Source organism: Prionailurus bengalensis, chromosome A1 (assembly GCF_016509475.1).
Source record: "Prionailurus bengalensis isolate Pbe53 chromosome A1, Fcat_Pben_1.1_paternal_pri, whole genome shotgun sequence".
Classification (NCBI taxonomy): Eukaryota; Metazoa; Chordata; class Mammalia; order Carnivora; family Felidae; genus Prionailurus; species Prionailurus bengalensis.
Window position 1 is genome coordinate 45,174,577 of NC_057343.1, and position 22,476 is coordinate 45,197,052.

Consider the following 22,476-nt stretch of genomic DNA (forward strand, 5'->3'; position numbering starts at 1 on the left):
TAAGATAAAGGGGGGGAAGATAATCAATTGAAGGCTCCTGGAAGGACAGGAAGAATATGTTCTAGATTCCACAGATCAAAGCAGACCAATAGGGATTTGGAGCTAGATTACATCCTGTTTCTCATGCTGTGTAAAATGAGCCCCTGATTCCACTGCCATGTAAATTATTGGGGGAAAAATTCTCTTCTATAATCCTCCAAATAGAAATTTAGTGGCGGGGCATCTGGGTGGCTCAATCGTTAAGCAGCTGACTTCAGCTCAGGTCATGATCTCGTGGTTCGTGAGTTCGAGCCCCATCTAGGGCTGTGTGCTGACAACTCAGAGCCTGGAGCCTGCTTCTGATTCTGTGTCTCCCTCTCTCTCTGCCCCTCACCTGCTCATGATCTGTCTCAGTCTCTCAAAAATAAATAAAAATTTTAAAATTTTAAAAAAATTAAAAAAGAAATTTAATGGCATTGCCAATAAGATGATTCAATTCTAGTGTAATTAATGTGCATTATTGGATTTTTTGAGAATTTTTCAGCAGTGTCTTAGGGAGAAAATTCAAAATAACCTTTCAGAACAGCTCCATTTGGGGAACTGACAAGGGCTTGTACTTAACAATAAAAACCTCCCAATGGTAAGAGTTCTGAAAAGTATTTGCTGTGGTAAAAAATAGATTTAAAAACAAAAATACCATAAGCAAACCTCAAAGCGGTGGAAAAGTTCTTTGCTCAATGTATTATAACTTGACCCCACTTTCTAGGTAAGAGAGGAATGTGATTAGTAGATTTATCAATATATAGTCTCTTCTGAAGGAAATGGAATAAAGAGGAGAATCAATTGCCAGATTATCTAATCTGAGTGAGGACAAAACTTAATTTGAATTACTAAGGCAACAGTTAGCTAAATGAGAATACTATGGTTGTAATTTACTAGCTTCAGGACAAGATGATCTGAAAGATCTACCTAGAGTTACAATTAAAACATGTTGCTTCTATAGACTCTGAAAAGTTATCCTGATACTGTATTTCATAAATTCAAAGAAACTTTCAGAGAATTAGTTTAAAGAGAGCCCAGTGTTTATTTGCTCTGTTTATCCTTTTCTTTATTTTCTTTATAATAGCCAATGGACCATTGTGGAGAACGCTGTCAGGTTAATATGCAATACTAGTTTCAAGGTTACATGTTTTACTGACAAAGTTCTATATAAAAAATCTTGAGCAAATTACACGTGTCAATAATAAAGCCTAGGAAAAACTCTGGACTGATGGGAAAGTGACATGCTGCAAGCATTTTCAATCTAGTTTCATTAACTCTGGTATTATGGACCACACTCCCAACGCTGTTAGCTCAACTGCTATGGTGTAATGTTAGTCTCCAAGAGCCCTCAGATACTCTGCCATAATTCACTCAAATCTGCATGTGAGGTGGGTCAGGCAGACTTGGAACCTCATGTAATTCAGCAAGACACAGACTTAAGAATAGTAGGCCCATTGTTTCCTTCTACTCAAGAGTCCATAAATTTGCCTTGCATGACTTGAATGTGTGGTCTTTTTCAAATACAAAAGTTCACTTGAATTATAGGTAGTACGCTTTTAACATTATATTTATCCATTATACTTTTATATAATTTTAAGTAATTGAAATTATTGCATTTTGTAAGGTAGACACTATTAATTCTTTTTCAATATTTTTAGGAAAAAATTAAGCAAATTTTGAGAATCTTTGAAAAGTTGGGGAGAGTGATGATATGAAAATATTGACACAGGTTGCTCCTGACTGACTTCAGTCTCTCTCACAAAAAGACAAACTAACAACTATCCACAGATAAAACACCATTGTGAAAATCCCAGCATTTGGCATTAAGGCTGTAGCCCCTCTTGGACCACAGAAACTGAGAAGGACCTCATTGGTTGCCCTTTACTCTCATCACTCCTGCCCTGGGCCAGCATAGCACCTTACCAAGAGAGCCACCCCAGGTTTTTTCATGGGGGAATGTGAGCCTCAGGTAGACATCCAGGTCTCATTGCCCAAGGATCATGAGGGGAAATCCATGGGTGCTCCATCACTGGGGATCAGATAGAGATAAAAAAAAAAAAAGGGTGGTGCTTATAGCAACCAGTGCTCAGACCTTGGCAGACTGAGTCCCTGCTTAATAGTAGCACCCAAACAAAGATCCCAGCCACTGGCTCTTCCCATCTGCAGGGCTGAGCTGGTGGCCCCATCTGGCCAGGGAGCTCAGCTGGCCATTCTGACTGATTTAAGTTCCCAGACAAGAGGTTGTACTGTCCATGAAGCGCATTCTATGCCTCCACTGGGCAGGGGACCAATTTCAAAGCTCCACCTAACTGCTAAGCACATTCTACAGCAAGGGTAGAAGAGCAAATGTACAGCCCCACCCAACTACTATGCATGGCCTCCAGTCCCACTCCGCCAGGAAGCCTAGTCATAGAATCCAGGCAGGCCTGGAGCCCATCTTACAGACCACAAGGAACCAAGCCAGCAGTCCACCTTGGCTGTTGAGCATAACTACTGGCCCTGAATAGCCAGAAAGCCTGAACAGTGACCCTGGACAGCCTGGGAGCCCATTGTCCAGTACTGCCCAGCCTACAACCCCACCCAGCAGTAGAGCCCACCCTGTGGCCCTGCCCAATTGTTGAACACAGCATGGGACCTTATCCAAACATGCCTTGACCAAATTGCGGCCCACTAAATCATGGAATATAGAATTCAGCCCTACCCAACCAAGAGGCTGGATAAGACCCTGTTCAAACACAGAGCACAGCCTGCATCCCCACCCAACTGCAGGGGACAACTGAAGGCCCTGCCCAACAAGAGAGTCCAGACAGTAACCTTACATAACAGCACAGTATAGCCAAGGGCCTACCTAATTGTGAAGCCCAGCCTGTGGCCTTACCCAATTTGGGGGCATAGCCAGTGGCACCATCTGGTCAAGGAGTACATACAGCCTGAGGGCCAACCTAACCATGAGCAATTGTGGAGCCCAGACTTCAGCTGTGTGCAATTAGACTCTCACTAGTAGCATCACCCTGTTAGAGAACAGAGTCTGTTACCCCACACCCAGATACAGTTGCAAAGCCGAACTAGCAGCCCTACCTGACCACAGAGAATATCAGGAGCCCTACCCAACCAGGGAGATTACCTAGAAACCCCACTGGAATAAGAGCTTAATCAGCAGGCTAATCTAGTCATGGAGCTCAGCCAGTGGCCACCCCCCAACACACTCCACCCCTACCTCAGCCACAAATCTCAGAGCATGCACAGGCAGTGGGCCTCAACCAACTAAGGAACTTGATAGTAGGCCCTGCCTGCCTGTAGATGATAGATCTACATCTGATAGATCTACAGCTGATAGATCTAAAATCTCAAGCTGAGCAGACTGGAGAAGATCTTTCCTTCAAAAGTGAACCTGAAAAGTGTGGAAGCATGTATCATTTACTCAAATGCAGATGCCAACACAAGGTACAAGGATCACAAAGAATCAGGCAAACACATCACCGAAGAAAACTAATAAAGTTCTAATAACTGGTCCTAAAGAAAAGGAGATCTATGAACTGTCTGACAAGTAATTCAGAATAACCGTTTTAAAGGGCTTCAGTAAACTACAGAACACATAGACAACTAAATGAAATTAGGAAAACAATGCGTGAACAAAATTTGGAGTTCAACAAAGATAGAAACTATCAAATTATCAAAGAGGAGGGAACACTCCAAAACTCATTTTAAAAGGTCATTAATTACTTTAATAGCATAGTGAAAATTGAATATAAAAAAAGAAGAAAATCTTTCCTAGCAATTTGTTAGTAAGTTAGGATATTTTGATGTCCTTGTTTATCTGCTATATTATATGGTTTTAACTGCTTGATCATCTCTCACATTGTTTTCAAGGGACCATGTATCTTCTATGTGAATAAATGACCAATAGATGGCAATATTACTCTTCTTGAACACCCCCAATAGGCATTTGCCAAAGTTTGACACCCATTATATGCATCATTCTTGAAGTCAATATTTAATAAAATAATTTTTTGCAACCTTTCTTAGCTTATTAATTTAAAAAATAGGATTAAAGTTTAATGTAACACATTAACAACATAGAAAACAATAGACACACATAGTCTATATGTCTTATAATCTTCATGTAACAAATGTAAAATATGGTGTTTGATTTAATCATACTATTCTCTGGTCTTACAAAGGAATTTACACATAAAGAGATGCATGTGAAGATTTCTTGTTTTTAATTTATACTATAATGTAATCATATCTCGCACATATCTCAAATTGCTTTATGCATTGAACACTAGTGTTATCTGAGACATTCTACATAATTTATTCTTTTCCTACTTATATAATCTTACAGGATATATTTTATATCGTATATTTTATATTGTTTGTTTTACAAAATGAATATAAAATGATTTTTTTTATTTCTTCTATTGACGAAAAAGCATGGAGCATGGGAGTTTCTTAACATCAAAGTGCTTCTATTTCTGAAGGATATGTTCTCAAAATTTGTATTCCTGAATTAAAAGGCTTTTATATTGTTTCATACCATAGATATTGTCCCATGGGTCTCTCCACATCCCCACACCAAAGCAAATTACATTCTCACCAGCAATGAAATATTCCTAATTATTTCTAACCCTGTATATTATAACTACATAAATTTAAGCCATTTACTTAATAGAAACTTGAGTATAAGGAGATAATTTCTATTTTAGATATATTTGCTATTTGAGAGAGATTAATCTTTTCTATCATAAAGCTTCTATAATTATAAGGAATCACAAATTTGTAATTTCAAGTGTATCACTCATTCTTCTAATTTTTTTTTTCAATGTTTATTTATTTTTGGGACAGAGAGAGACAGAGCATGAATGGGGGAGGGGCAGAGAGAGAGGGAGACACAGAATCGGAAGCAGGCTCCAGGCTCCGAGCCATCAGCCCAGAGCCTGACGTGGGGCTCGAACTCACGCACCGCGAGATCGTGACCTGGCTGAAGTCGGACGCCCAACCGACTGCGCCACCCAGGCGCCCCGACATTCTTCTAATTTTTAACTGCCAGAATTTCTCTGAAGAAAGTCCAAAATAATTGCCAATTTACTTTATACATTCAGTTAAATTTATCTGCACATTTAAATACAATATGTTTTTTATTTTTTTAATATAATACTTATAAAAAGTTATACTTAACCTCACAATGTAGTTATGGTCAGTAAGTAACAATAGGAAGGATGTTTCCTGAGATTGTGGCTATCACTGGTTTTTCACAATTGAATATATTACTTTGATGTTCTTTTACACAGGTGGATAATGTTACATTGGCTCACTTTGGTATACTTCTCCTTGACTAGCTCCTGGACCAATGTAATTCTCCAACCTGGTAGACAGTTGGATAAAGTTGAGTGAAATATAAAGCTACCGATAAATTCTTTTCTTTTCTAAAGAATTAACATAGGAAATATTTTAATTAATATGTCAAACTCAGCATAGAAAACTATAGGCATGTGTGTGAATATTGAGAAACTATCTTGAAGTAGAGCTGACTAGACATACTTTTAAGTTCCTTGAGGCTCAAGTTTTTGATATTAACTTCTTGGTTCCAATAGCATTCCTTTCAAATGTAATGACATGTTGGATATTTAAGAAGTGTTGTATTGTTTGGGGAAGTTATTTACCACTTCAAGTTAATAAATTTAAAAAGCATATTTGTAATTATATATGGCCATCTGTATTTTGTGTGTGTGTGTGTGTGTGTGTGTGTGTGTGTGTGTGTGTGTGTAAAATTCACTGAAGATGTAGCTGTTTATGCTGGAAGTGATTTACCATTTCTTGGCTTTTCAAATGTATCTTATTCTTAGTTTTGTGTAAAAGAGGTCCCTTTCCAGATTATGTCAACTTTTTATATTCTGTGGCCACAATCTTATTCAAGGCCAGCTTCATGTGTGTGGACCTGTGTAGTCAGATAGGGACCTATGTTCAGAAAGGCCCTTGGTTTTATGCTCTACTGTCTGGGTCCGTAAATTATTATTAATTTTAACAACATTTTATACATTTTAATTATTAATAATTAATAATTTTCATTTTGCCTCAGGCCCCACAGATGACACAGCCTGCCATAATGACAGCACCCAATCCACTCTCTTATCCATGAAAAATATCTCTCAAATGGTTGGTGAAACATATACTAGTCCCAACCTCTCTGAAAGTACCTCTCAAATCTACCAACTTTTCACCACTGGTTTATATGAAACTATATCCAATTAATCTCACTAATGCTCTTAACACTTACTACCATCCTTGACCATCGCACAAAACACAAGCCTCAGTAGTGATCTGTTCTTTCATAACCTTATACACATAAAGGTGTGGAATTGTGCCTCAGCTGACTTTTTGAGATTTTCAATCTGAAACTTGGATTATTTCTTTCAAAAATGCTTTATAAATCACTTTGCCTCCCTTGCACCCCTCTCATTGGTAGGTTATTCATATTCTTCCCATCTGTGGTACCTGGAGGTAGTGTCTGGAAATGTCTAGCACTACATTTGTGCACCTATGAGCCTTTCTTTCTCAAGCAACAAAGCCCTTTCTCTTTTGAAGACTCAAGTGACTTGTTTGTATTCATATACTTCATATTGCTGTTTTTATGCCTTCTCATCACTGAAGACACTGACACCCTTCAAATCCAACTATATTCCTGGGCATATTCAATCTTCTATAGATGACTTATCAAATAATATAGCCCCTGCTTCCAGCTCCTTGAATTGTACACCTTTAACTCAAGTTACTAACTCATTCTCATGGCAACATATTTGATGCTCTCACTATCTAGGTCTATTGTTCATGTGAAATCTTAAGACCTTACATACTCTATAACTACACTTTCCTAAATTTTAATTTCTTTATTTTTTTTTAGCCCACTACAACTACTGCACAAAGACTAAGACAAAAAATGTTTATGTCAGCTACTTTACTGGACTCAGATTATTCAAAACAAAAGTCATTCTCTTCCCTCCAGCCTTCTGCATTATCCACTTTGTACCCACACAAAAATGTACATTCATTTGCCATTGCAGAATTGTAGATCTTCTCTCATCCTCTCTTTTACAATTAAACCCCAATTCATTGGCAGATGTGGCATTTTATTTTCTAAATGCTTTCTTTCCTTCTGTCCCTTTTCTTAGTAATAGTTCTCACCAGGACTGTTGTTTTAGCCTTTCTAACATGGCTCTCCACTTTCAGCTTCCCCCATCTTTTCTCTGGTCCATCTCAAATATTGTCATACTAAAGTTTGAATCTCATCAGCTAGATTCATTCACAGTCACCATACATAAAATCCAAAATCTTTAGTATGATCGAGAAAGGCCCCCATTTTCTGATTATGATCTATAGCCCCAGCCACATCAACTGACATTTTACCCAGGCATAGCCATGCTAATTCATTTCTATTTTTTCTTCTAATTAGCAACTGCACATGCTGATGCTGGTCTGAACTTTATTAAGACCTTTTCAAAGCCTTCCTTTTCTGTACCTTTAAAAATCTCTTTTAAGATATATTTAGTATATTACAAGTTAAATTTCTGAAATTACTTAGTTTACTACTAGTTTTTTACTCTGAAAAAAAGGGAGTTTTTATACCTCTCTGTATCTCAAGAAGCCAGCATATTGTCTGGAAATGTATTTCCAGACTAGTCCAAACTGATTTAAAATAGTCTTCATTAAGTGGAGGAACATTTAGCATTTTCCTTGGGGTACATTTGGCTCAGAATATACCTTAAGTGTTCAAATAGAGCTTACCTCGTATCTTAAGTAGTCAAAGTGCAGCCTAATTCACGCTGATATACTAGGAGTCAAGCTGAATCAACTATAGGTAAAGATGCACTGTCTTCTTTTGTGGTGGCAAGGCTAGAGGCCTTTAGATATGATGCATTTTTTGCCCTCTCCCACCATAGTCTAATAAAAAAATGAGATAAAAAGCAATTTAAGTGGCAACAGTGACATTTTCCTATACAAGTAGAGTGTACTCTAAAACTAAGGTTTTCTATTGCCAAATCCAGTTTTCTTTCTGTTGTAACATGCAACTGTGGAGGCTGATATATTTTTTAAAGTCAAACAATATTATTTTAGAGAAATATATGCCTAAAAATTTTTCAATATTTAAACACCATACATATTTCAGTTTGCAATGTTATAAAGACCTAAGATTTTTCTGGAGTTTATTGAAGAATAAGAATTAAAATATTTACCATACAAAGAGAGAAATTTGGTATGAGGCAAAGATAGAATATAAGAGTGAGAACGATACAAAGGAGTTTTAAGATTCCCACTAGGTATATCAATCTGGGGAAAGGAAAAGAAAATTTACATTTAGAAAATATTTTTAAATTGTGTCTTTGAAGGGCTCTAATACTAATACAAATTTACTATACAATACAAATACTAACACTAAAACTAATTTAGTATACATTACAAATACTAATACAAATTCAGTATACTGTACTATACTATACTATACCAATACAAATTTGACTTTACAATTGAAAAAGTATTTGATAAGAAATCTATCTAAAAGTCACAGGCTGTTGTTAGGGAGAATAATGACATGTAAATATTTTAGATCTATTAGGACAAGAATGAGTAAATAATGAGACTTTTTTCTCTGTGGGGAAACACGTCTAGTGGAATGTTCAAGTCATCTGGAAAAATCCAAAGAGGAGTCAAAAAAGAAGACGGCACATAGCTCATTCCTTTCTGAATCATTAAGGTAAAGTTCATGGATTGTATTGTTGCTCCTCTAGTACTGGCAACGGAGATGCTTCCGCTGACTCATGATACAAAGTCCCTTGTGGTCACAAAGCAAGGCCTTCTGAACTTTCTTTGCAGAACACTTACTATAAAACTATTTAGCCTTCCCTTCTTTCTGATCTGCTGCCAAGTGGAAGGTAGCAAAAGAGTCGGTGTGAATATTTCATTATCAAGTTCTGCAAAATGTCAATGGATGACTTCTTAGGCTATGTATCAACTCAAAGAGGCATCTGACTCCAATAAATGATTCAAGGCAAGTTAGAATCAAATTTCTATTCAAAGTATGAATAATAAATACAATGAATAAGTTTATCTGACTTATAATAGGAGAAATATACCACACAGTTAGTTTCTTTGGCTCATCATAACATTTTTACATTCAATCATGGCATTTGAAGAGCAGCTTATTCTTTTTTAAATAGCATAATGTTGTTTCATAAAATGGCTATTATCAGAATTATTTACCATTCCCTATTCATATATATTGTGATAATGATGCCACATTGTCTCTATTACTGTACCTTAATAACAAATCTGGAAATCAGGAAGTGTTAGTCTTCAAATATGTTAAATTATTTCAAAGTTGTTTTGTTTATTCTAGGTCCTTCAAATTTTCAATGGATTTTAGAATAAATCTGTCAATTTGAACAAAAAATGCAAACATTTTCTTGGGGGAATGTTTATAATCTATAGATGAATTGGGAAATATTTGACATCTTAGTAATAGTAATTTTTCTGATCCATGAATATAGTATATCTTTCCATTATTTAGGTTTTTAATTTCTATCAGAGGGCTTTATTGTTTTCGATGTATGAGTCTTCATATTTTTGGTCATATTTATTATTAAGTATTTCATATTTTATTGATATTACTATGAGATATATTATTTTTATATTTCTAATTTCTAGTTTTCCCTTGAAAGTATATAGAAATATAATTGATTTTTGAATGTTCACTCTATATGCTGCCACCTTAAAAAAGCCATTATCTGTTTTGCAGATTCAAATAAACATTTTTTAATAAACAATTATGCCTGCAAATAAAGACTATGTTTTTCGTTTTTACATAGATGATCAATTCTTATGCAAATGAAAATGATTTTATTTCTTACTTTCCAGTATAGATGGCTTTTATTTCTTTTTGTCTCTTTATTGAATTGACTAGCATTTCCAATACAATGTTTAATAAGTGATAAGAGAAGAAATTCTCATTTTGCTCCAGATCTTAGAGGAAACACATTTTGTCTTTCAACACTAAGATGTTAACTGCAGGTTTTTCAAGATTGTCATCAGATCGATATTCTTTGTTTTGAGATATATTTTGTTTTGAGATATATTTTGTTTAGTATGAATATATCCATTTCAGCTTTCTTTTGATTAATCTTAGCATACTATATCTTTTTTATCCTTTTCCTTTCAACAAAAATTTGTGTTTATTTTTAAGTGTATTTCTTATAAGCAGAATATACTTAGATCTGGCTTTTTAAACAACCCAATAAACTCTGCATTTTAATCATAGATGCATAGAGGAGCTGTTTTTAATGTAATTGTTGATATAGTTAGGTTTCAGACTAAAATTGTGCTGTGCATTTTCTAATTGCCCTATCTTTGTTCCCATTTCCTACTTTTTAGATTAATTAAATAATTTTTATGAGAGTATCATATCTTCTTTTTTGGATTACTAGCTATTTATCACTGTTCCATTACCTTGGTGGTTGCTTTATGATTTATAATATACTTCTAAGACTACCTTCAAATGATATACCATTTCACATTTAGTATAATAACCGTATAATACTGTACTTTCATTTCTCCTCTCCCAGTATTTCTTTTAAGTTTATTAATTTATTTTGAGAGAGACAGAGAGAGCACGAGCAAGGGAGGGGCAGAGAAAGAGGGAGAGAGGGAGAATCCCAAGCATGGGGCTCGAACTCAGGAAACCATGAGATCACCACCTAAGCCAAAATCCAGAGTCAGATGCTTAACTGACTGAGCCACCCAGCCGTCCTGATTCCCCTAACAGTCTTAATGCTATTGTTGTCATACATTTATCTTATACATATGGAAAAAAAATACAACACACCTCTCATATTATAATATTTTTGTTTGTTTAACCATCATATATCTTTTAAATGTTCCAGATTTATATAATAAAAACTAATCTTACTTTACCCATGTAGTTATCATTTCTGGTGATTTCCATTCCTTGTTCCAGCCGGTACCATGTTTTTCTGCAATCTGTGCTCTACCATTAATGTCACCCTATATGTATGTGTGTGTGAATGTGTATGTGTGTGTGTGTGTGTGTGTGTGTGTGTGTGTGTGTGTATATATATATATATATATATATATATATATATATAAAATCTCAGGCATTATAGAAGTCTGATGTTAATCTTTTCCTATCTACCATGACCCTACTTAACTACTTGAATACATAAAATATGATTTAACTGCATTAATTACCTTGTCAGCCATAGTTTTTAGTCAGTTTTAATTGATTATTTTGCTCCTCATTATGGTTCATATTTTTCTACTCCTTTGTTGCCTAATCATCTTTAATTGGATGTCATACATTACAAAATTCACCTTGTTTGGTATTAAATACTTCTAAATATATGAACTATTCTTCAATTTTTTTCCAAGGCACATTTAATGTTACGTGGAAACCGTCTGATACTTTTGGATTTGTTAAGCAGAACCATGGCAGCATTTATTCTAGGGCTAGTCATTTCCTGTTACTAATATAACATTCCTCCAAATACTTTCTCTAATTCCATGAATCATTCCATTCCTATTGCTAGGGACAGGTGTTAGTCCCTCTAATTCTAATATAGTTCTTTCCCAAGACTTGGGCTGTTTCCTAAACACATGTATCTGTCATTATTCTACTGAATACTGATCTGCCAAATACTCAAGAGGCCCCACCACAGATTTCTGAGACTTCTCTCCATGAAGGTCTTTTCTGTGACATTCTGTCTTGTAAGATCTCACTGACTTGGGCTCCTTGGACACTCAGCTCCCTCTCTTCAATCCAGGGTGGTTATCATATTTCTCTTGGTTTCCCCTGCATCAGTGCCTGGAATCTCTCTCAAGGAGGTATGCTGGGACAATCACAGGGTCATTTCATTTGATTTTCACATCTCAGGAATCAATCTCTTTCAGTACCTGATGTCCAGTGTCTTGAAAAATGTTGTTTCATATATCCCTTCCCTCCCTTCCTTCTTTCCTTCCTTCCTACCTCCTTTCCTCCCTCTCTTTTTCCCTTTCTTTCTTCATTCCTTTTTGCCTTTATTTGTCTTCCTTCTGTCTTTCTTTTTCTTCTCTCCCTCTTTTGTTCTTTGTTGCTTCTCTAGGTGAGAAGGTGAGTCCAGTCCCTGTTACTCTGTCTTAGCCAGGCAGGAGGTCCAGTTATTTCACGGTGACTAATAAAATGATTAGAATATTATTTGGCCCAGGATTTTTTCATCTTAGTTTCTTTTTAAGAATTTTGAATTTATATACATATAATATGGGCATATTGCTTTTGTTAATGACAATTGACTGATCTAACCAAAGCCACGGTAAACCAGAATCATAAAATAATTATAATACAAAAGTTCCTTTTGAGAAAAGAAAATTGCACCAATAAATGTTTAAACATTACCAGGATCACCACGTGCCAAATATCTAGGCACTAATTTGTGTGAACTTCTCTACTGAAATTACATACCAGTATCTCAAAGGTAACTGTAAAAGTAGGCATCACATTTAAATTTTATTACAAATAAGAAAAAAAAACAACTCCAAGTTTATTTCCTAAATGTTAGAGTTCGAGGTTGAATCTCTGAGTTAGAAAGTCAGAGTGTTTTTGTATACATAAATTCAAAAATGTAGATTTTAAAAATAGCCATATTTCCTATTTTTCCTTTTTTTTTTTGAAGCTCTGGTATTTTTGAATATTGGCCTAAAGAGACACCTTGGATATTTTAGTAGAATTTGAATCTACTAAAGAAATAAAACAAAGTTGTGTGTTTTATTGTTGATACAAAGAGATTTTTGGCATTCACCTCTTGAAAAACTATAAAATTGTTGAATTCTTCCTTTCCCTTATAGTATGAACCCTCCCAGTTTTCTGGTCTCATAATTTAAGTTGTTCCGCCGTATTTTAGTCAAGATGGAAATGCTGAGTTACATGAGCAAATGTCAATCAACATCACTAAGGAAAAATGTGGCCTGGACACAGTGTCACAATTATGATAGAAACTCAAAATGAAAGATTACCTACAGTAATCGGTTATCTGAATTAGATTAAATCCACCAAAAGAATGGGAAAGGCCAAGTTCAGAATTAACATCAACTAAATGCACTCTTTATTATTACTGGAGATTCTCAGATCATTTTCACAAAGTACCATTCCTGTGACATGATCATCAGTCAAAATGATCTACCTCATAGACTTTCCACTCAAAACAGATATTTCTTGGGATCCTAAATTATAGCACACATTCTCTCTGGTCAGGAAAACCTATGTTAAGCTTTCATACACACTTATATCAATCTGTTCTCAAATTCTGGCCAGAAAAGTCAGCAAAGTAGTCATCCTAAAACTTATATGGTACAACACGTTTCTTTGTTGTTGTTTTGGGTTTTTTTGTTTGTTTGCTTGTTTTTTGCTTATACCTGACTTAAAAATCTTCAAATATTTAAATCAGCTCAGATTATCAGTATCTATATCAGATGTTTTCCTCAAAGTTTGGAATAACATTATTTTAAATGTAGAAAGGTAAATTATTATTGGCCAAACTAGTATGTAAATTCCAGAGCATTTGTTTTACAACTACTACAAAAATATCTGTGGTTATTTTAGATGGTAAAATAAAATCAGTAGAATCTTGTTACTTAGAGACTCTGTTTAAAATGCTGCATATTTTCATGTTCAGAAACTTGAAACTCTAAAATATGCTGCAGATCTTAGTTTTCTGTAAATTCCGTAAGAGTTCTTGGTCAAAAACAATGAAATGTGACTTAGAAACACATCATCTAAGTAATCATCAGAAGCATATTATCCCCCAAATACACAAATTATTTTTTGAGGCTTAGAAAAAAGAAACCAACTAAAACAAGTATCTGATCAATATTATATTCTGTATTCGCCAAATGCTAATTTGATTGGATAGGGATTACTTTCAGATTATTTAAAATCACCATACCTTAAAGAGGTTAATAATAAAAGTTTACAAGGTATTCATTAGAAATTCATCAATGAAAAACAGAAAATGGTACTCAATTAGCATGGGGTTTTGTTTGTTTGTTTGTTTGTTATATTTGTTGTATTTGTTTCATTCTGCACTTATAGTCACATCTTTCACTCAGATGGTTCTGGAGTTTTGGGTACCTGCAGGTTCAATCAAGTGGTCTCATTTCTTTCTCCTTTATGATCTTCTTATTTTCCCTGAAGCAAGTGTGCTCAGACGGGAGGGCACCTGGAAATTGTGGGCTTCTTTATAAAATGACGAATAATATTGATAAACCCATCCTAAAATAAATAAAAGAAGCTCTCCCCAAACAAGGTATCATGTGCTGCTAGTTCTGCTCTAAATAACAGTAGACTGTGTAACACTCCAGCCTGGGATAAATTAGCCAAGAAGAGGGGCGCCTGGGTGGCTCGGTCTGTTAAGCATCTGACTTTGGCTCAGGTCATGATCTCACGGTCCGTGAGTTTGAGCCCCGTGTCGGGCTCTGTGCTGACAGCTCAGAGTCTGGAGCCTGTTTTGGATTCTGTGTCTCCCTCTCTCTCTGCTCCTCCCCTGTTCATGTTCTGTCTCTCTCTGTCTCAAAAATAAATAAACGTTAAAAAAAATTAAAAAAAATTAGCCAAGAAGACATAAATTTGAGTAAACTCACTCCATACTCTTTTTCACTATGAAACGGGGTTACAGGAAAATATGAACATAACTTCATTTTAGTGTTCCATAGAAGCATAGTTTAAGAACTCCTTTCCTGAATAAATCGCCTCTAACCATTTTTAAAGTTCCTTTTTCCTTTTGACTGAGGCAAGACTGATTTCTTAACATTCTCAACAAATACCTGGTTCAGGTCTCACCAACCTTCATGATAATTTAATGGTATATGCTTTCTTCTGGTGACAATTTTCCGTATCAATTGTTCCGACCCTCAAAAGCAGATTTCTATCATAAAGCTCTCTTTTTGGATTCAAAAATTAAATTAGTTTTCCCTAGGTCATTTCCTCATGGTGTTGTTTAATTATAAAGTAAAATGCACAGAATGAACCATACTTCAGAAAAAAAACTGAGTGTTTTCTAACTTAGGCTAAGAAGTTCTCTTTGAGCCTTATGAGGCATTGTTTGTCACTATTATTATTTTTATTTATATTATTTATTTTAATTTTTTCAACGTTTATGTATTTTTGAAGAGAGAGACAGAGCACAAGTGGAGGGGGGGCACAGAGAGAGAGAGAGAGAGAGAGAGAGAGAGAGAGAGAGATTCTGAAGCAGGCTTCAGGCTCTCAGCACTCAGCACAGAGCCCAACACAGGGCTCGAACCCACATACCGTGAGATCATGACCTGAGCCAAAGTCAGAGGCTTAACCGACTGAGCCAGGCATCCCACCCATTACTATTATTTTAAAAAGTCTATTTAAACATTCAAACAGAGAATCATTGCAACCAAGGGAATAGGAAAACTGCTTCAGCATAACTTTAGCTGTAGCCCCTTTCTTATGTTCTGTTGTGTTTGTTTGTTTAAGCAGAAGGAAAGGAGAATTAGCAAAGTGGCCTGGAATATGGTGTCTGGATCAGAGAGTAAGAAGAGAAAGTGCAGGTGTACTATGTAAAAGTCTATGATTCTGGGCACATTAATTAGCTGTCTGTACCTCAGTCTTCTCATCTATCTAATCATTATACCTAAGGGATACATAATTGTTCCAGAATCAAAGGACTGTTCTGAATATTAAATTGTACAGTATAAACATTCAACATGCTACCTAGCAAATAGGAAGTTCTTAATCAATGTCACTCACTATGATTATGACAAATATTTATTCACTTAACAGTGTTTATTGGGTAACTACATGCTCTATGATAGGGACAAAATGATGAGCAAAATGGAAATAGTCTGTCCACTGGGCAATGTTTTTAAATTTTTTTTAATGTTTATTCATTTTAGAGAGGGAGGGGGGGCAGAGGGAGAGAGGGTGATACAGAATTCAAAGCAGGCTCCAGAGTTCAAGCTGTCAGCACAGAGCCCTATGCAGGGCTTGAACTCACCAACCATGAGACCATGACCTGAGCTGAAGTCTGATGCTTAATAGCTTAATCAACTGAGCCATCCAGGTGCCCCAGGGCAATTTTTGTTAGAGACAAACAATAAAAACAACATAGATATTAATATGCAGTTACAGGTGACAATGAGAAATTGAAAAAAAAAAGTAGAGAGTGTTTAGTTACTCCAAGAACATGAAATGAGCAGATGCAATAAATTTTTAAAAATTTAAATTAATTCGCCTAGGGGATCAATGGATGCTTCTTTGAGAAATGTACAAAGCTCCTAATCAAGACATCTCAATGATAAATAGGAATGAACTCAGAAAAGGGTGGGTTGAGGGAAGGAGAGCCAATATGCAAGGAGACAAAACAAGTTTGTGAGGCCCAAAGATAGAGAAAAATGTTAAGGGAGGACACTGAGTCTGGAAGACAGAGGGTAAGAGGGAGGTTGGTGAGGGAAGGGCCTTGATAATAGACAAGAGACAGATCATCCAAGGTCCTTCTGTGCAGATGTGGTCAGAGGGTGGTGGCAATACTTAAAAAAAAAAAAAAAAAGGAAAAAGAAAGAAAAGGAGAATCTGGGTGTGGCAAAATAGTTCATATTTTCATTTTAAATTTTTCATTCACTCCACTATCAGAGAATGGATTATATGTGGCAAAATTAATGAGTGAGGATGATGCGAATGGCAGTGGCAGAAGCTGAGTTGAAAGGGGACAGTATATTGGAATTAGGTGCAAACAATGGAGATGGAGGGATGTGGCACAGATAGAAGAAGGGAATTTTTGAAGAAAAAGTGACAGTGCTTGGTGGAATACTGAAAACAATGGAGAAGAGCATGTTGGCAAATATGACCCTGAATTTTTGGCTTGTACAACCTAATACATGGAAAGCTGTTCTCTGAGATAAAGAAGGAAACTGAGCAAGAGAGAGGGGGACATTTATGAGTTCAGTTTTGTACAATGTTGTATTTATATTGTGTCTGTGATATCCACAAGAGAGGTCAAGCAGAGAGGTGGGTGTGTGAAACCAGAGGTCAGGGGCAGGTCCAAATTTTGAGATACAAATTTCGAGATACAGGTTGTGGACAGCAGTTGAAACCATGGAATCAGATGACTGCATTCCGTGAGAACTGAGAAAACTAAAAAAGGAGGCAGTTGACCATGACATCTCCTTTCCCACTCACATTACTACAAACCGTGAAAATATAAATATTTCTCTTTGGTTCTTAGATTACTACCTATAGAATTTTGGATAAAAATATCCACACCAAGAATGTATGATAATCTGAATAGCTAGATTACATACTTTCCAACAACTAAGTTCACAACGAAGTAGAGAAAATAAATGACTAATCACATAGATGAGGAACCTATTACCATAGTCAGAATTCTTAATGGTGTAATGGTTAAGGTATTAGAATACTGAGATTTCTTTACGTATGCCTAGTAGGGTGGGACCAGATAAAGTCTGGGTTCAGGTAATACATTAGTTTACCAGTGGCTTCCTGTTGTCTTTATGTTTAAACTCCATTATAGTTTCCCAGAATTCTGAGATTACAGGAAGTTTTCCCTTGAACATCCCCAGCAGCTGTTTGAACAAGTGAAACCAACTGTGTGACTTTTACTTGTCTAAACCAATCTTCCTAACTAGCATGAAACCAAATGAATAAACAGAAGATCAGAAAATGAAGAGAAAAGAAAGGGGTCAGCTCTTGTTTCATACATGAAGATTAATTTAGCATGGAAGTCACAACTGATAAAACAAGATTCTAAATATCAAATGGGACTTCACAGTATGGTTAGATAATAATAACTCAAGTAATCAAAATTATCATGCGGAGTTTAGGTGGTTTATGTACTCACTGATCAATATAAACACTATGTAGATTCCCTGCATGTGCTAAGATAGAAACAAAAGAAAATACACATTACTGATTATTTTACATATTATTTTGCATTCAGTACTTTGGAAATGCTGTCTTTTCTGAGAAGTGAACCCTATTCTTACCACAAATTAAAATTCATATATATAATTATAATACATATGCAATATCTATATATGGTAACTCAAGTCTAGTAGCATGGTTTTAATCAATCATGAGCACAGAACCAATGCTCTATGAAGGTTTGGAAACTCATGAAATCCACACTATCAGTAATAACTCCTTTTTCCAGTGAGAATCTCAAATTTTTCTAAACTATTTATGTCTTAACACAATTTTAAAAATAAAATTAGACCTGATTTTTAATATTTTAAACATGCAAGAACTCATAGGAAACCATCATTCCAATAGCAAAGATGGTTTTGGTGGGACTTGCTTATATTCAGAATTCTTTTTATATACAACTCTTTGTGAGTAAAAATGATATACATTCAAAAGTGAGGGACCAGAAGTTACATCTGATGGGTGTTTTGTGCCTAAGTGTTCTATTGGTTATGACTTTTATTTTTTTATTTATTATAATTTCTTAAGTCAATATTCTATTAGTATTTTCAAATTCTTCAACTTACATAAAAATCTTCAGAAATTACTCATGACAAATATGTCTCATTTACTTAAAAGTGTATTTGTTGTAAAACAAATTTTAAAAACTTATTAAACATTAGTGTTTTCAGAAGGTCACATATTTTAAGCTGGTTTTAAGACTTTACAGAATTGAAAAAATAATCTATTTTTTATAAAGTCTCTTAGTCATAAAATATCAGTTTCAATAAAGTAGTAATTAGTAAATATTTAACATAATGTTTTCTTTTAAATATATAAAATGAATTGCTAAATGCTTATGATTTCTGAAAACTAAAAAAAATGGTTTTAAATATTCTACACTAAAGGAGGTAAAGCTCAACATATTTGATAGAAAAAAAGGCTTAATCTATAATAACTAGTAAACACATAAATCAAATTACTTTATGGTATTGGTGGTACCCAAAGTTATAACCATTTTGGTAAAATATCTTACTTAATTGAATAATAGATAGACTAATATTTAGGTCTGCTATATATGGAAAAAAAAACTTTGTCATACTTGAAAATTACAAATTAAACTTCCTCCTTTTTAATAAATACATTACATTAAATGTCTTAACATATTAGAGTATGTCCAAGGCTCTTCCATATAATCCATATAATTGAAAATTGTAAGGATATTTTTTCATATCTTTAATTTCACATTTGTCAACATCATGAAAAGCACCCACAGTATTATTTTGTGCATTCCTTTTGTGACTTAATCAACTTTATAAGAAGGTGATTCAATCAACCAGAAGTTTAAAAAGTTGTTTCTGTTTTGTTATTGAGAGGTAATTAAATTTAATAAACATATCCATTATAATGTTCCTATGTTTCCTATGTTTCTTCAATAATGTATCCTGATATCATATGAATTTAAATGCAACTCTTTTCATATCCTCACTATATGCCAAAACTAGTGGTGAATAATGAGTCAATTCTCTAAAAATGTAAAACTCAGAAGTTTTATGTGTCTGAAGGTTTTCTATAAGTCTTGAAGGTAGAATTCTTCTAAAAGAGTCTAATATTGGAAATAGGCAAAACATAAATGTTGACCTACCACCTAAAGATCCCATCCTAAACCACCAAATAAGAACACCTGAATGCAAACAGGCTCAGCAACAGTTTAATTCTAAGACTCTGAATAAGGCAAAAGTGAACACACAGGAAGATAAAAAGGGAAGTTAGAATAGAGAATAACAACACTGCATTTCATGGAAGAATAGAAAAGAGAAAGAGAAAATGCTGCTGTCCAGTGGCCTCCTTTCACGCACCTCATTAGTTCTGGTATATAGATTCAAGACACAAGGATCCTAGATAACACACTAAGTCAATTTCTAGGCCAGTACATGAGATCCTTGTGACTGGTGTTTAAAACAAGTTTCATCTCACATCAGGTAACGGGAATACTGATGTGACAGAAGACGACAGAAGAACACCATCATCTCAGAAATATGAGACCCACTCCACTGAAAGATTTACCAAAATGCGTATATATTCAATTTGTGATTACAACTCTGAAAAGTTGCAAAAAGCAAAACCATATGAATGCGCCTGTAGAAATTAATGAGCAAACTTTCAGTGAGATGATATAAACTTGGGTAGTAAAAGCCGAGCTGGCATCTCTCAATCAAATTTTTCAACCTGAAACGTTTTAGTCTTAGTAACTACCAAAGCCCACAGGGGAGAGGGGAAATCAGTGGAAACTGGGAGATGCTTGGATGCCCCATGGGGTCTTACTGTACCTGTGTCCACATCCTTCACCTGTTGCCTGGCTTGAGTTGGCCGGCTCCACTTTGAGCTCTTGCAGGACCAGCCCTTTATCGTGTGGTCCAGGAAAGTCCATGCCTGGCACCTCCTCCTCCTCCTCTAGAGACTCCACGTAGAAGAGAGTCCTGGCTGGCTGTTGGGTGCCCTGCCCCGGCGCCCCTTGCTGCAACCTTGTGGCCACTGGCAGCAGGGTGCCATTCAGTGGATTAAAGGAAGAGGAGGAAGACGAAGGGGAGGAAGACGAAGGAGAGGAGGAAGAAGAGGAAGGTTTCTTCCAGAAAGTGCTCACGCTGCCCTTCTCTTGGCTTTTGAGCAGGCGGCTCTGACTGGGGCCCCAGTGCTCGAAGCTGCCGCTGCCGTCCTGTTGCAGGCAGCCGCCCCCCGCCGGGCCGCCTGGGGCTGGCGACGGGTGGCTGAAGAGTTTCCAGCGGAGTCGCAGGATGTGCTTCACATCGAAGTCTTTTCTCCCAGAGCCTGACATGCTTGACGCAAGAAGGCAAAGAGACCTCAGCGGGCGCGGGAGTAGACAGACCGGCTGGTGGGGGAGGCCAGCAGAGCTCGGGGTTGGAGGAGGCGGCGGACTGCGCCCTCTGCACCCCGGGAGCACTCGCGGCGAGGCGGGCTGCGCGCCCTGCTAGGCAACCACCGGAGCGCGGACGGCAGAGCCGCGCCGCTCAGCTGCGGTCAGGTCCGCAAGGACCCGCGCGTGGTGAGCCCACCGGCTGCGAGCAGAGGCAGGAGCCGGACGCAGAGGGCTGAGAATCCTTGATCCGCGCGCGGGGGCCCCGTGGTTATGGCAGGGAGGGACGACCCTGGTGATGGAGGTGCGCGAAGAAGGGAGGTCTGCACGCTCGGAAGCCCGGGAGGCGGCGGCAGCTGGATACACCTCCCCGGGATGCACCCGTGGCAAAACCTCAGTCGGGAAGGTGTCGGCTCTCCTGTCCTTGCAGCTCAGAGTTCAGTGCCTGGAGAGCGCAGAGAGAGAGGGAGAGAGGGAGAGAGAGCGAGATAGAGCGAGCGAGAGAGAGAGCGCGCCCCAAGTCGCGAAGAAGCGCACCCCCTAGTCTTCTCGGTGCACCTGCGCCCCTGTGCCTGGCCTCTCCGAGGATGCTCTGAGAGCTTTCCGGGTGTCTTTGAGAAAGTCAAATGCCTTCTGCAAGGCGAGAAGGGGTGGTTTTATATAGTCAGTTTGTAAAAGAGAAGAATAAATATTCCAGAAAATATAGGAAGGCAAAAGGAAAAGCCCGCCCGTGAAGCTGTCAAGGTCCTCACAGTACAATTTTCTCTCTGCCTCATCGCCTCCTCCTCCCCTGTAAGTGACGCAGATGTGCACTGGGGCCTATACGGAGAGATGGAGGGAGGGAGGGAAGGCTTCAATCTTCTTTATGCAAGTGAGTCTGCCGCTCTTATTGTCCCCTTGCTAGGTCCTGTCACCTTTTTTCATCCCCCTTCCTCACTACATTACTGTGTGGCAATAAAAGTAAAACAAACAGGCATTATGCTTTAGTATCAGTAAACACCAAACGTGAATCATGGCAACGTAAACTTAATAGGCTGCCATAGGTTTGCAGGTTGCATGTTAAGGGCTTGAATTATTTAATAAACCACATCCTTTAACCTTTAGCCTTGGTTTGTCCGTAGTGAGACACAAGAAACAGTGATGCTGGCATCAAAGAGTGATAATGCCACCATTCTGACACATTGTGATTCTGCCATTAACACACTCAGGCAGCGCTTCGTCTTGGGGTCCAGAGGCGTGCTGGAGAAATTTTAAGATGGGCATCTGAGTGCAGGGGACGACTTTTGCAAATCAGTGTGTTCGGTGTGTAGCTTTGGAATGAAAGCTGTTGTTCGTGTAAACCAAGCAGTGGAATAAAATGATAAAAGAGAATTTCCAGGCATAATCTTCTGGTGCATAAATCATGATACAGAATGCATAGAAGAGTTTAGGCAATGAACAAATACATCCAAAGGCTACTATCCTGCAAAAATCTCCTGTTTGAAGAAGGGAAGATAGATGTGTTTTCCTTTATACCTATACTTAGAACGATGAGGATTATGATGCCTTTCTAGCTATGACTACTTGGAAATTTTTCATCTTTTTCCTTTAATGAGCCATT

At 36.9% G+C, this 22,476-nt stretch overlaps 1 protein-coding gene across 1 annotated transcript in view; it reads right to left on the bottom strand.

Annotated features, from left to right (window-relative positions):
* Window positions 1–21,649, bottom strand: part of KLHL1 (kelch like family member 1) — a 367,352-nt gene extending 345,703 nt beyond the window's left edge. The window contains exon 1 of the mRNA XM_043580333.1: window positions 20,332–21,649. Within this exon, the coding sequence (XP_043436268.1) occupies window positions 20,332–20,837 (506 nt within the window). The 5' untranslated portion in view covers window positions 20,838–21,649. The remainder of the gene's footprint in view (window positions 1–20,331) is intronic.
* Window positions 21,650–22,476: the final 827 nt, after the last annotated feature.